This window comes from Rhinichthys klamathensis, unplaced genomic scaffold (assembly GCF_029890125.1).
Source record: "Rhinichthys klamathensis goyatoka isolate OS25496 unplaced genomic scaffold, OSU_Roscu_1.1 h1tg000117l_1, whole genome shotgun sequence".
Classification (NCBI taxonomy): domain Eukaryota; kingdom Metazoa; phylum Chordata; class Actinopteri; order Cypriniformes; family Leuciscidae; genus Rhinichthys; species Rhinichthys klamathensis.
Genome location: NW_026606654.1, coordinates 664,188 through 678,643, shown reverse-complemented (window position 1 = coordinate 678,643; position 14,456 = coordinate 664,188). Strand labels below are relative to the sequence as shown.

Here is a 14,456-nt window from a genome sequence, read left to right as displayed (position 1 = left end):
GCAGCTTTAAGTGAAGCAACTCAGCGTTCTTTCATTACTTCTAAAGTGGCGTTTTCAAGTTAGTAACGGAGGCTTGGGCTCATCTGTTAAACAGTCAACTTCAGAATTGAATGACACAAGAGGGTTTTTTAAGTCACCTCGTTTTTATTGATTTACACACCTGTGCTGTCGAACTGTTGTATAAACGCAGTATCGCACTCCTACTCGTGTTGTGATGGAAGAAATGAAGCTTTTCAAATGTTTCACTGTTTCGAAGTGTTTGAAATGCCACAAACTGCTGAGCCCTGCTGGTCAGGACAGTGTAAATGCAACAAAAACTCAGGCCAAACATGCATAAAAACACCTTTTACAAACCCATTGCAAATGCTTTATTGAAAGTAAAATCTATCAAATGCAATTACCAGAACCAGTTATGACGTATTAAAGCCTCATTTACTGAAATCAGGGGACTTTGGCAGTTTGATACACACCCCAAACCACTGATTCGAAACAAGATTCGTAAAGGTTTCGAAGCTTGCAGTGTTTCGAACTCGTCCATCACTACTCATGTGATATTGCTCATATATTTTAGCTAAATACATGTACAGTTTTTTACAATCATTTTGTTACTATTTTCAGAACCTTGATGTCATTTTTCACAACTCTAGACACAAAACTCACAACCAATGATCAAAATGCACATTTTTCAAAACTCTATACCCTTTTCTCAATTGCTTGGATACAATACACATAAAACTTAGATCATTTGTTCATTCAACAAAAATCACCTGTTCAATATGACACAACTTAACATCACAGTACTACTATTTCAAAAGGCAATTCACACATTACATTTCAAATGAGTGTCTATTCATTTCCTTACAATGATCTAACTATCAATTGATACAACCGCTCAAAATGATAAGTAACTGTTGCATTACTCTTAATGCATAGTTGTATGGAAACAGACACACAATCTTCCATGTTTACAGTAAATCATGACAGTTTCAAGATAACGAGATTCATTGTCACCAATTAGCGTGGAGCATGAACCAATTAGACTACAATATCCATGGATGTAGACTAATATTTAATATTTTTGCTTTGATTCCAATAAACCTGTGTTGTGATTGCACTGTAGTGTTTTGCATCAATATATTACACACTTTGTTCAGTGATTCCACTATGTGTGTATTCTCTCTACTACTGCAGTGCTTTTACAGAGATGTATTTACTGTACATGTAGACCATAATGAAACCTGGATCACCTATTTTGTTCTACAATGTTTAATGATTGTACGAACAATGACACAGTGAAACTATCGGTTGCTTGTGTGTGGGTGATATATAGTTATGTTTCAATGGTATTTCACAGTAAATTTGTTTTTTGAACCAATGATTGTGCAAGTGCAAGATTTCTTTAAAGATGTGAATGCACAATGCAATGTTTTGAACATTAGACAGCCTGTGTTACAAGTGATAACCGTTTTGAGTTTTGTGTCTAGAGTTTTGAAAAATGACATCAAGGTTCTGAAAATAGTAGCAAAGTGATTGTAAAAAACTGTAAAACTTCTGTGGCAGCTTTGGTCTCACATTCCTCACCATTTTTTTTTTCAAATTGGGTTGCAGTTTTGTCTTAGTTTCAAGTGTTGGCACCAAAAACGTGGCTGATCTCAAATGAACACATCTGTGTGCGTGTCAGTCTAGAGAGAATATACAGTCCCTGGAGCATTAGAGCAAACTACCAAGGGAACGCGTATGCCCACTGGTATGCATGTAAGTTTTTGCAGGCCGTGTTCACATACTGAAAGGCAGATTGACTGTCTTTAAGTCACGGTCAGCCTGCATCATACGTTTCTTAGACTGGACCGTGTTAAACTGTCAGTTAAAGGTGCATGATCGGTGTCATCACTGTTTTTTTAGGAAAACACTAATTGGTGTCTATTAACAAACTCTCTTTAGATGTTTCAAATTTTGTACTGCTAAATAGAAACTTTGGTTCAAGTACCGTTATTTACTCAGCGTAAAGTTCATATACCTTACAAACAAAAAACATCTTTAGCAAACTGAAATAGGAAATTGAAAATAAAAAAAAAACAATGGAAAGTTAGGTTTATTAGGGCCCGAGACGAACAAAGACAAGTCATTTACCAAAAAAAAAAAAAAAAATCGCATATTTTGTCCCATAGAAATGTACATAAATTCACTGAATTTTAAATATATTATATATATAATTAAGGCTTGTTTTGTCTTGATTTTTTTTTTTTTTTTTTTTTACATGTTCCTGGATCAACATTTAATTCTAACAATATCCCTACCCCTAAACCAATCCCTACCCATAAATTATCCCTAAAATCAGAGGGAAATGACAGGTGAATAACACTGATGTGGAAGCACCTGACTCTGGTTGTAAGCTAGCCTGACATCGCCATACTCAGATACTAGTCAGAATATGAGTCTGATACTGCTCCATTGAGCTATGATTATGGGGCGTGTTTCAACCTAACCTGGAAAGAAAATGCCTCTGCACTCAATTGGATAGACCTACAACTAATCAGAACAACGGAGTAAGTGACATATGTTGAATCCCATAGGAAGGACTGCAAATACATCTTTCCGATCGGCAAATGCCTTGATCGCGGTTCTCTGAACCTCTTTTAAAATGAATGCGCTGTCTACATCTTCTATAACAGACGCGATGGCTGAATCTACACATCTCAATTCTCCAGCGTCAGCCACCTTTGTTGTAAACGAATTCAACCCAAGCGCTCTTTGGTGACGTGGATCATCTGTCCATCATCGTATAAAGCCCGCCCTGACAATTTGATTGGTCCGAACAGCTTTGGTTCGAGCATAGTTGCTCCACAACGGATCAAGTCCAGAGTCAGACCGAACTTCCCGACCTCAAATGTTGTGTGCGGGGCTAAGTTCGGCCGGCATCCAGGCTAGTTGTAAACCTAAACGTGACATAAACTGTAAACTTGTCCCTCAAATCTGATTGGTTGATTGAAATTTTGTTCCAGGATCAACAAAGATGTTGATCCAGGAACATTTTGCACTTGGTGAAATCATGTTGTACAATTAGAAAAAAACCCGAAAAAGGTCAGATTAACAACTGATGTTTTGAGGTTTGGTTGTTCTGTATATATCAATATAATTAACTCTTGTGTTGTCTGGAGCTGACTGCAGCCCAACTGTCTCTTCCAGTCGATCGGTCACAGACTTCACAGATACAACAGGTGTTTCTCATTTTTGCATCATGGATGATTTAAGAGCATCTGCTCACAGGCATGCGTAGGGCAGATTTGCAGTTTGTCTTTGTGTGCTTGCTGAACTTACATCTGTCCGGGTTCATATCTTCACGCAAGTATAGCAAGCATTTTAAGGCTGAATATTGTGAATATATTGAAAGTGTGAATATGATCTGCTGGTATCACATGGTTTTTAGCCTCCCCGTTTCTTGGATGCAGTCCAGTACTGAGGTCCAACTTGTAAGTGTTGTTTATTTGACTAGGATGACTAAATACTCTCTGTATTCATATAAAGTGCCTATACATGTTGGAACACGACACTCAGCTTTGCCATTTCAAAACCTCATATTTTCCTTGTTTAGATGAAGTTTCAAGATTACGAATCTTCATGATGCATTTCCTACCACAAGTGATGAGATTTCTTTAGATGGTTGTTTAATGAGATGGCCTTTCCAATAATCCTATCTTCAGAAATCCGCCTGTTAATTGTTTTCAGGATTTCCATGGTCATGGAAATATTCAGCTATTTTAAAATTGTGGTTTTTAAGCCAGGAAAACTCATGAAACTCATAATATCTTAAAAGGTTATGAAAATGGCATTGATTTTTTTTTTTTTCGTGAATATATATTTTTGTAGTTGCCCAGGACTAAAATAGAATTGCTCTTTGTGATTGAAATTTCCCCCCCAAAAAAAAAACATTTTTTAAAAACTTTCCTAATAATCATATCTTCAAAAATGCGCCTGTTATTTGTTTTTAGGATTTCCATGGTCATGGAAACATCAAGCAATTTGAAATGGTGATTTCCAGGCCTGGAAAACCAGAATATTAGTAATACCTTTGAGTAATACCTGTAAAGATCATGGAAATGGCATGGAAATTTCTATTACGTAGATCTAAAATATAACTGCTCTTTGTCAGTGAAATTTCTATTTATTTATTTTTAATCCCTATCCAGTAATCATGAACAACTGGAAAAGTCATGGGAGTACACTGGTCAAAAAGTAGGGGGGAAAGTGTGGGAGTGTTTATGTGTCTTATGTGAATTTCCCCCTTATTACTCAGCCTTATACATTATTCAATTTGTTAATTTCCTAGATAATATTTTCCAATGCAACATATAGTGAACGCAGTTATATATATTTTTTAATGAAATCCCTGCAGAATCAAACCCATTGTGGCACTAGCTTTATGTAAGTTTAGCGGTAATTGTACGTCAAGTGTGTAATTAGGCATATTTGTTTCTGTATTACAGAAGCAGGCCAGACGAAATGTCGGACTGAGAGGATTCAGGCTCTGGAACAAGCCAAGAGGCCACAGGAATCCATTTTTATCCCAGAATGCAACGACGACGGAACATTTGCCCAGGTCCGACAGAGTCCCGGGCCGCTGCACTTAATATGTTGCTTCTGACATCGACGAATCCTTAAGCAAATCTATCTAGTGGACAAATTAGCCTTCTAACATCTTCCCCAGCCTTGATAGGATTCCAAAAAATTGCACTTCCCTGTGTTTCTCATCAGCATGGCTGCTTTGGGAATCTGAATGGAAAGTGTACATTAAATCGCATTTATAGACGCGCAGCCTCTATTTCACCTGCGCCTTTGCTTTGTTAAACAGAGATCATCCAGTCCGCCTAAGCTTTTAATGCCTCATCGTTTATGAGGGTCGTTTTTCACTCGGAATAATTGTATTCCCCCAGCGCAAGCGCCGGGACGTTTCGTGCGGGTCGTCCAGGAGATACAAGAGCAGTTACTGGAATTTCCTCTCACCTCTCTCCGTCTGTATCTCCTCCAGGTCCAGTGTCACACTCTCACAGGATACTGCTGGTGCGTGACCACAGATGGCAAGCCAGTCAGCGGTTCCTCTGTCCAGAACAAAACGCCAGTGTGTTCAGGTACTGTATGTATGGCGATTTTATCTCTAGACTGTTTGCTTGGATTATCGCTTTGTGTTTAGGTCGTGCTGAAAAGCAGAACCGCTAAACCATCAGGTGCCTCGGTCAAGAAGCTGCGCCTGTAGTCCATCACTTTCAAAGCCGTTAGACTTTGTTTGATTTAAATCGTGCTCTTTGTTTTGATGGAGTCAGCGTGATGTTAAACTCTAGCCACCGCTCTGTTTAGTTTACTTCCACTGTGTTTGTGCATGGAGCCGAGAGGTGATGGATAATATCCTGGAGGACTTGCGCCGACTCCGAAAGTTCATCCATTTTTCTTTTCTCTACTTTATGGTTTCTACATTTCTTCTTTTCTCTCTTTCTGTCTCTTTCCAAATTCACACTCCATCAATCTCTGTCTTCATCCGTTGCATTCTCTACAATTTTTCCTTCTTCTCAAACATTGCTTTCTCGTTCTCTTTTTCATTGTGTAACTGCTTTCAGCGGACGGTTGGGATGAGGGAGCTTGTCTCTTCGTAAATGAATGGGAACACTTTGCTCAAATGGCTCTGATTGTTCTGTTGGAGATAACACCACCGACTCCTGCCAGAACTGGATTACATTATGACTGGAGCACCTGGTTCTATTTTTTTCTTGTGTCTTGACATTTTATGGTTACATGCCATGCATCTCATGCTTACCTAACCCTGATGTTAAATTTCTACTAGCTTTCTGGATGGTCCCTTCAACCGTTGTCAGTTCAGTTCATCTGTAGCGCATTGCAGAGACACCTGTGAAACTTTTAGCTTGTTCCATATAATTAATTCTTTTATTATCATTATTATGATTGGATGGTACAAAAACATACTTTTTACATAAGTTACTTTTGTAACACTTTACTTGAAGGGGTGTGCATAAGACTGACATGACACCTTCATAATCATGACATGACACATGTCATGAATATGAAGGAGGTTTATGCATGTTTATGACAACTGTCATTAAGTGTCATTCGCTCAATTATGACATTTTGAATGCAAATATGACATTGTTTGAGATGTCTTTGTTACGACAACTTGACATAAACCAATACAATATAACCTGTCAGTGTCTTTGTCATGACAACTTGACATTACTAAGACAACACAACCTGTCATAAATATGTCATAAACATGACATAGCAGATTAATTATCAAACTTAAGAAACCACTTAGCTTTATGGGTTAACATTACATTAAACTGTCATGCGGTTGGTTTTGACATTGGCTGTCATGAGGCCATTATAACATTTTAATGACAAATTCAATTTGTACCACTGTAGTTGAGGTCAAGAAAAATATTCATGACACAGTTATAATGCCTCATGACAGCCAATGTCAAAACCAACCACATGACAGTTTAATGTAATGTTAACCCATAAAGCTAAGTGCTTTCTTAAGTTTGATCATTAATCTGCTATGTCATGTTTATGACAGGTTGTGTTGTCTTAGTAATATGAGAGGTTGTGATGTATTGGTTTATGTCAAGTTGTCATAACAAAGACATCTCAAACAATGTCATATTTGCATTAAAAATGTCATAATTGAGCGAATGACACTTAATGACAGTTGTCATAAACATGCATAAAACCTCCTTCATATTCATGACATGTGTCCTGTCATGATTATGAAGGTGTCATGTCAGTCTTATGCACACCCCTTCAACTAAAGTGTTACCGTTACTTTACTTAATACTGTAACCATTTCTGCACCACTAGAATTAAAAAATGTAATTACCAAACAAGTTTCCCAAAAGATTTCCCTTTGCTACATCCCAATTCATCCTAAATAGAATTCATCAAAATTAGAAATGGCGTGTTCCAAAATGTAGTATGTTGAAATGAGTATTCCAAAGATACCCGGTTAAAATCCAAATTGCGAATCCATGCACATCCTAATGGCTAATATTGCCCACAACCCATTGAGCATTGGATGAGGATTCGATTAGAACTACAATCATGAATAAAAACTGTTAAAAACCTACAAACATGGCGGGTGTGAGAGACTGACGGTTAAGTAGAGAGCTTTGGATAAAGTAGTTTGAGTAATTAATAATCAGTATCTAACCTGACGAAAATATTTTTATTCAATGTTATCCACATTATATGTCATCTGCAACAACATTGTGAACTTTTATAATGATACGTTCGGTCATTAACTTTTAAATGCATCATTATGCAAACACATGAGGAGAGTTCTCTGCATTAAAGACCCACAACTGGCAGATCAACGTGCTACTGCATTTCTCTCCGAAACGGAATTAAATTGAATGTGGAGGATTTGAACTGTGACAAGATGATTGACAGGGCAGTTTAAACAGTGACAGGATGCACATAACAAAGCTGTCCGTTAAAGACGCAGTTATGATGAAGTAGTATGTCCCAAAGCTTGCCTACTCTTCTGATACACACTCAAAAGTATGTACTTTTTCTTCACTAAAAAAGAGTACATACTTTTAGGGCATAATATTGAGATGCAGTATTTATTGGTTTAATGAACAGGAAGTCCCGCCCTCAAACTTATGGCGTTGGTTGAGTCATGTTGTGTCATGAAGTTGAGTCATGAAGTGTGTTCGACTTGTGGCGCTGCATACACTCATCGTCACTGTTACTGTCATAAATGCAAGAGCTATCCGAGAGCAGATTCATTCTGCACAGAGCGGCTGGAAAAACTCTTTTCATGTACTCTTAATGTTATATTGTGACATGTTTATCAAAATAAAACCGATAAAAAAATATAGATCCCACTTTAAATAGTAAATAGGCTTATTTTGAATTTTATTCTTATACATGCACGTGTTGTTTTGAAAGTACTGAATGAAAAGTGTACATGTTGCTACATGAAAACATCTGAAACGTCGATGTATATGACAAATACTTGGCTCTGACTTGACACCTCCGTTTTCAACTCCTCCCCCGACTGCAAGCGGCAAATCTGTCCGGTCGGTCAAATCCAGCCAAAGTCGAACACTCTTACTGTTATTATATTGGGCCACTCAAATAAACAGCAATGTTTTGTGAGCATCACATAGGCTGCGTTCACATTTTAGGGGCTTAATGCTCAATTCCGATTTTTTGAAAAAATGAGATTTTTTTGCAAGTCCGTTCACATTTCCAATTAAATGCGACCTTTTGTGATCTCCTGTGTGAACGTGAAATGACCCAGAAGTGACCCGCATGCGCAGAAGAGTACTCAACGGTCAATTCCCGCCTACTTCAACGCAGAATTATGACGTTTGTCGCATATCAATGACGTGCGGGTCGGATACATGTGACCTGGCCGTTCAGATTGAAGTCGCAAAAGATTTCAATAGATCGGATACATATCGGATTTGGACCACATACCCAAGTGGCCTGGGTCGCATTTGAAAAGATCGGATCTGTGTCGTTCAGACCGTCATGAAAAGATCAGATACAGGTCGCATAGGGGCAAAATGGGTCGTTTCAGCCTGCAGTGTGAACGTAGCCTAAGAGAGGCTGTGATTAGCATAGCATGCTACCATACTACTCTAACCAAAAATAACCCCAAAAAAAACACTGATTTCTGAACGACGGAACCAGAAATGCTTAAATGCTAACTCATTTCTAGGTTTTGGCTTAAAAAAATGCGCCATCTATAGTATAACCAAAGTTTTGTAACTTTTTTTTTCATAACATCTGATTCGACTCTCAATGTTTTTCATTCTGTTTGCACTAATTTGATTAAAATGCAGAGGAAATGTTTATATTTTTGGGGATGAGAACTGGAAGGCACTTGCTAGATGCTGTTAGGTAATGATAACACTTTAGCTCACAACTGTTTAGCATTACATTTACTGTTTCACATACTAGTTTTTAAAATGAATAGACTGTGTGTACTGTGTAAACTGTGCTTCAGTGCATCAGTGAATATAAGGCTTACTTATAGTTGCCTCTGCACATTTAGCTGGAATAGTTGAAAGTATTTCTGTCCAGTAATTGTTTAATACGTTTCTCGATTTTCTTCCTGTTATTGTATTACTGTTTCTTTCAAAGGTAAAGGATTCACATTTAGGTGCCAGCCAGTGAATATATATATATATATATATACACTCACCGGCCACTTTATTAGGTACCCCATGCTAGTAACGGGTTGGACCCCCTTTTGCCTTCAGAACTGCCTCAATTCTTCGTGGCATAGATTCAACAAGGTGCTGGAAGCATTCCTCAGGGAGTTTGGTCCATATTGACATGATGGCATCACACAGTTGCCGCAGATTTGTCGGCTGCACATCCATGATGCGAATCTCCCGTTCCACCACATCCCAAAGATGCTCTATTGGGTTGAGATCTGGTGACTGTGGAGGCCATTTTAGTACAGTGAACTCATTGTCATGTTCAAGAAACCAATTTGAAATGATTAGAGCTTTGTGACATGGTGGAAGTAGCCATCAGAGGATGGGTACATGGTGGCCATAAAGGGATGGACATGGTCAGAAACAATGCTCAGGTAGGCCGTGGCATTTAAACGATGCCCAATTGGCACTAAGGGGCCTAAAGTGTGCCAGGAAAACATCCCCCACACCATTACACCACCACCACCAGCCTGCACAGTGGTAACAAGGCATGATGGTTCCATGTTCTCATTCTGTTTACGCCAAATTCTGACTCTAACATCTGAATGTCTCAACAGAAATCGAGACTCATCAGACCAGGCAACATTTTTCCAGTCTTCAACTGTTCAATTTTGGTGAGCTCTTGCAAATTGTAGCCTCTTTTTCCTATTTGTAGTGGAGATGAGTGGTACCCGGTGGAGTCTTCTGCTGTTGTAGCCCATCCGCCTCAAGGTTGTGCGTGTTGTGGCTTCACAAATGCTTTGCTGCATACCTCGGTTGTAACGAGTGGTTATTTCAGTCACTGTTGCCCTTCTATCAGCTCGAACCAGTCTGGCCATTCTCCTCTGACCTCTGGCATCAACAAGGCATTTCCGCCCACAGAACTGCCGCTCACTGGATGTTTTTTCTTTTTCGGACCATTCTCTGTAAACCCTAGAGATGGTTGTGCGTGAAAATCCCAGTAGATTAGCAGTTTCTGAAATACTCAGACCAGCCCTTCTGGCACCAACAATCATGCCACGTTCAAAGTCACTCAAATCAACTTTCTTCCCCATACTGATGCTCGGTTTGAACTGCAGGAGATTGTCTTGACCATGTCTACATGCCTAAATGCACTGAGTTGCCGCCATGTGATTGGCTGCTTAGAAATTAAGTGTTAACGAGCAGTTGGACAGGTGTACCTAATAAAGTGGCCGGTGAGTGTATATATATTTTTTTTTTTAAAGGTTTTTTTTTTGCAATAACGTCACACTCCGATGTATTCTCTTGTCTCAACATTGGCTCACTGTTCTATATTTCATGAATGCTCAAAAGTCCTGTCCCAGAAATGAGTGAATCCCATGAATCACCACTTAAGTGAAATGTCTTGCACACGTTTGCAGGAAACTTCCGTGAATTTATGGGAACTCATGCTGGGACAAGTGGATTGTCAGGTAGTAAATTTCATTCCAGATCGCCCTTTTGTTCAAAGTTCTCCTTCTTTCCAGCATTTTAATTTTTTGACTGTCTAATCTTGAACTTACGCATGCCTTTAATCCTGAGCATTTGCACGTACTTGGATCAATGTGATTGATGATTGTTTGTGCATACAGTAACTATCCTCTCCTCAATGTATTTTATCTGTTTCATGTCACATTAAACTGTGTTTTATGTATGGATATTAAATCCTGGAGATCTATCTAGCTGCAGAATTTTGCTTCAACACTAATCAAATACAACAGAACAATCATTACACTGATGTATACACAGGAGACTTAAATCATGAAAAACATACTGTAGTGCCATTCCAATCAGAAGTGCTCAAACAATTGCTTAAAATCTGGTGTGTTAGAACAAGGTTGGGAATATATTCTGCAGGAAGGTATGTCTACAGTACCATTGTCAATAACAGTAAATAATAATAATAATAATAATATGGTTGTAATAATTGTAACAATGGATAAATAAAATATTTCTCTGTGTGCGTGTGCGACGCGCGCATGTGTGTGTGTGTGTGTGGTTCCGGTATTCTCTACGTTATGGGGACAAAATGTCCCCACAAAGATGGCAATATTCAATATCCTTGTCCCTGTGGGGACATTTTTTGGTCCCAATGAGGAAAACAACTTATAAATCATACATAGTGATGTTTTTTCAAAATGTAAAAATGCAGATAGTTTTCTGTGATGGTAGGTTTACGGTTAGGGGATAGAATATACAGTTTGTACAGTATAAACTATAATAATTATGTCTATGGAAAGTCCCCATAAAACGTGGAAACCTGTGTGTGTGTGTGTGTGTGTGTGTGTGTGTGTGTGTGTGTGTGTGTGTGTGTGTGTGTGTGTGTGTGTGTGTGTGTGTGTGTGTGTGTGTGTGTGTGTGTGTGTGTGTGTGTGTGTGTGTGTGTGTGTGTGTGTGTGTGTGTGTGTGTGTGTGTGTGTGTGTGTGCGTGTGTGTGTGTGTGCGTGTGTGTGTGTGTGTGTGTGTGTGTGTGCATGTGTGTGTTTTTCTTTTTCGTATCCATAATGAATGAACGCACCCAACACCTGGAATAATTTAAGGGATTGGCATTACAGGAAACTTAATTTGTAGATAATAACATTTCAACATATTTAGAAGTGAAAAATGTGGTTCCAGAGTGGTCTAGTGGTTATGTTTTTTTGGGGGGGGGGAGTAAAAGTCTTTTAACTTTTTTTTTCTTGAGCTGATCACTGTTTGTGTAAGTTTGGATGTTACAGTTGTCACTTACACTTTGTATTCTTTTGTATCTGACTTTCCAAAGTGCATGCTGTGTTCCTACAAGTGCAAGTTAAACATATTTAACCTGTCCTCCCAAAGTGAGGTGGTTACTGTACTGCATTTCAAAAGTTGAGTAAACATTCTGCTCTCTCTTTAAAGGGTCAGTAACCGATAAGCCACCGGGACCTCCAAGCTCCGGCAGAAAAGGTGAGTTGAGATTCGCAGAAATGTGAGTGTGTGTACTTATGTATGAGAGATATTGAAAACTAACAAATCAGAAGGATGCCATACTGCAACGCCACTAAACTTTCTATTTTGTGTCTCCTTTTATTTATTTATGTACGATTAAATGTGTTTCAGCACATTTAAATAGATGTCAAATTTGCCTCATATTTCTCTGACACGCTCATTTGGCCTGACTCTTTCTGTCAAGCTTTTACTTCAGACTTCAGTTTCTCGAAGGGCCGTAAAGGATGAAAACCTATTCCAGTTGTTCTGTTTAACAGCCAGTGTAAGAACTTAGCACACATCAAAGACTGGGCTCTGTTACAGCAGTGAAATCTCAAACAGCTAATATAGATGTTAACAGCAGCAATGGCAGGCACCTACTTTTCTGGGCCCTAACTCAGGAAAGCCAGATTGTCATTTACAGGCCCCGAGGGTGGCGTATAGGGGTTTGAGAGTGCGTTTAGGTTTGAACCACTGGGGTGGGAGATGGTTGTGCTGGGAATGTGTGGTAGGGTTTGGGAATGGAGTTTGCCTCTGTTTTTTCAGATCTTGTTTCACCTCTTCTGCACTGGGCTGCAGTGCATGTGCTCCAGATGTTTGTGTCACCAGCAGGTGGAAGGTGGTTGTGTGCCACTGTACGTGAGTCTTTTGCACTCAGCCCTATAGAGATCACTGTGGGGTTCCAGAAGTATAAATGCCATTCACACTCTTGATAGCATAATTAGGGATGGGAATCGAGAACCGGTTCTTCTTCAGATCCGGTTCCCAGTGAACCAATTCCTTGGAACCGTTAGTATGCCTGCTTAACGATTCCGCTTATCGGTTCCGCACATTGCAAATGTGTCATGACGTCACACACGCGCTGCGTTATTTTGATTCAGAACTCAACAAACATGGCATCGAGGCAGAAGCGCTCGTTTGGTTATATTTCACGCGAAAAGACGACAATATGTGAGGTGCCGTCTAGGGCTTAAATCAAACTTCATTCACGCACACATATATGAAACCAGGGACGTGCACAGGAATTTTGTGGGGCAGTTGCCTCCAGTACCTGAAAAAGGGGCGGGGCAATCTCTCGCCCCCCCAAAAAAAAACCTCACGGGCTATATGAAGGAATATATTCAGTTGAATTTTGCCCATACAAATTGCCTTATCTGATCGTGTTTATGTCCAAACGCAATGCCTCATATTATGGTCTCATTTTTATTTATAAAGATTGCAAAACGTCAGATGACAGGTTTATGATATACAACTTTGTAAACAGTATACAAAATGTATTAACAATATGTTAAATGTCACCAAAATACACATGAGAAAAAGAGTTCCTCATTTTATTGTTTATTTTTTTTTTTATTATTATTAATACCTCGAATATGCAGAAACATTTGGCCACACATTATGAACAGACTTTAGTCCCATGAAACTTAAACTGGAATGTCACTGTTTCTGTCACTGCGACTTCACGAACAGGTGAACACGCGCACGCACACATCACTTTTGAAGTAAAATTGAGGATGCAGTGCATGTAATGCATCGAGATATCGAATTGAACTGAATCGATGACATGATAATCGTAATCAATCCGAACCATGAGACCAGTGTGGGTTCACACCCCTAATACGCTGTGCTGTGTCAGCGAGTTAATAATAATTAACAAACAAATAAATTATAAGTTCAATAAGTTAATACAAACAAACAAATTTGTACTTATTCCCTCACCCAATGAGAATCGATAAGAGAATCGATAAGGAATCTAATCGATAAGCAATATCGATAATGGAATCGGAATCGTTAAATTCTTATCAATTCCCATCCCTAAGCATAATTGACATTTACACTTTTTAAGAAAGACCTACAATGAGCTCTGATGTTGTTAAAAATAAAGAGTCTATTCGTTGTTGGGTTTTAGGCTTTAAAGCTTCAAAATCACATGTAGTCAACTAGGTAGTTAGCTAATGGGTAGCCTCCGCTAGTCTGTAAAAGTCTAGTCTTAGCCTCAGACGTTACGCCAAAGCCAATTGAAGGCAAGCCTGCAAACTTAGGCTGAAAAAGCGTAACACCTGCTAACGCTGCGGTACACAGGGAAGGAGACAACAAGAGGCCTTTTTAATGGATGTCAACATGTTTGCTCTTAAACATCCGTTTTGGATTGATCTTTTTTTAGAGTTTACACCAAAAAAATGCTGTTTTATAAAAGAAGTCACGGTCAATTGCGCGACAGACTCATTAATTTCTATGGTATCCCCAAACAGTGATTGACTGTCGCACAACTATGAACGAAATTCAATGACGTCA

General features: G+C 38.9%; 1 protein-coding gene across 1 annotated transcript in view; it reads left to right on the top strand.

Moving 5' to 3' along the window:
* The window catches only part of smoc1 (SPARC related modular calcium binding 1), a 73,939-nt gene that overhangs the window by 26,466 nt on the left and 33,017 nt on the right, over nucleotides 1-14,456 (top strand). The window contains exons 3-5 of the mRNA XM_056255073.1: nucleotides 4,485-4,597; nucleotides 5,027-5,126; nucleotides 12,093-12,140. Of these exons, the coding sequence (XP_056111048.1) occupies nucleotides 4,485-4,597; nucleotides 5,027-5,126; nucleotides 12,093-12,140 (261 nt within the window). The remainder of the gene's footprint in view (nucleotides 1-4,484; nucleotides 4,598-5,026; nucleotides 5,127-12,092; nucleotides 12,141-14,456) is intronic.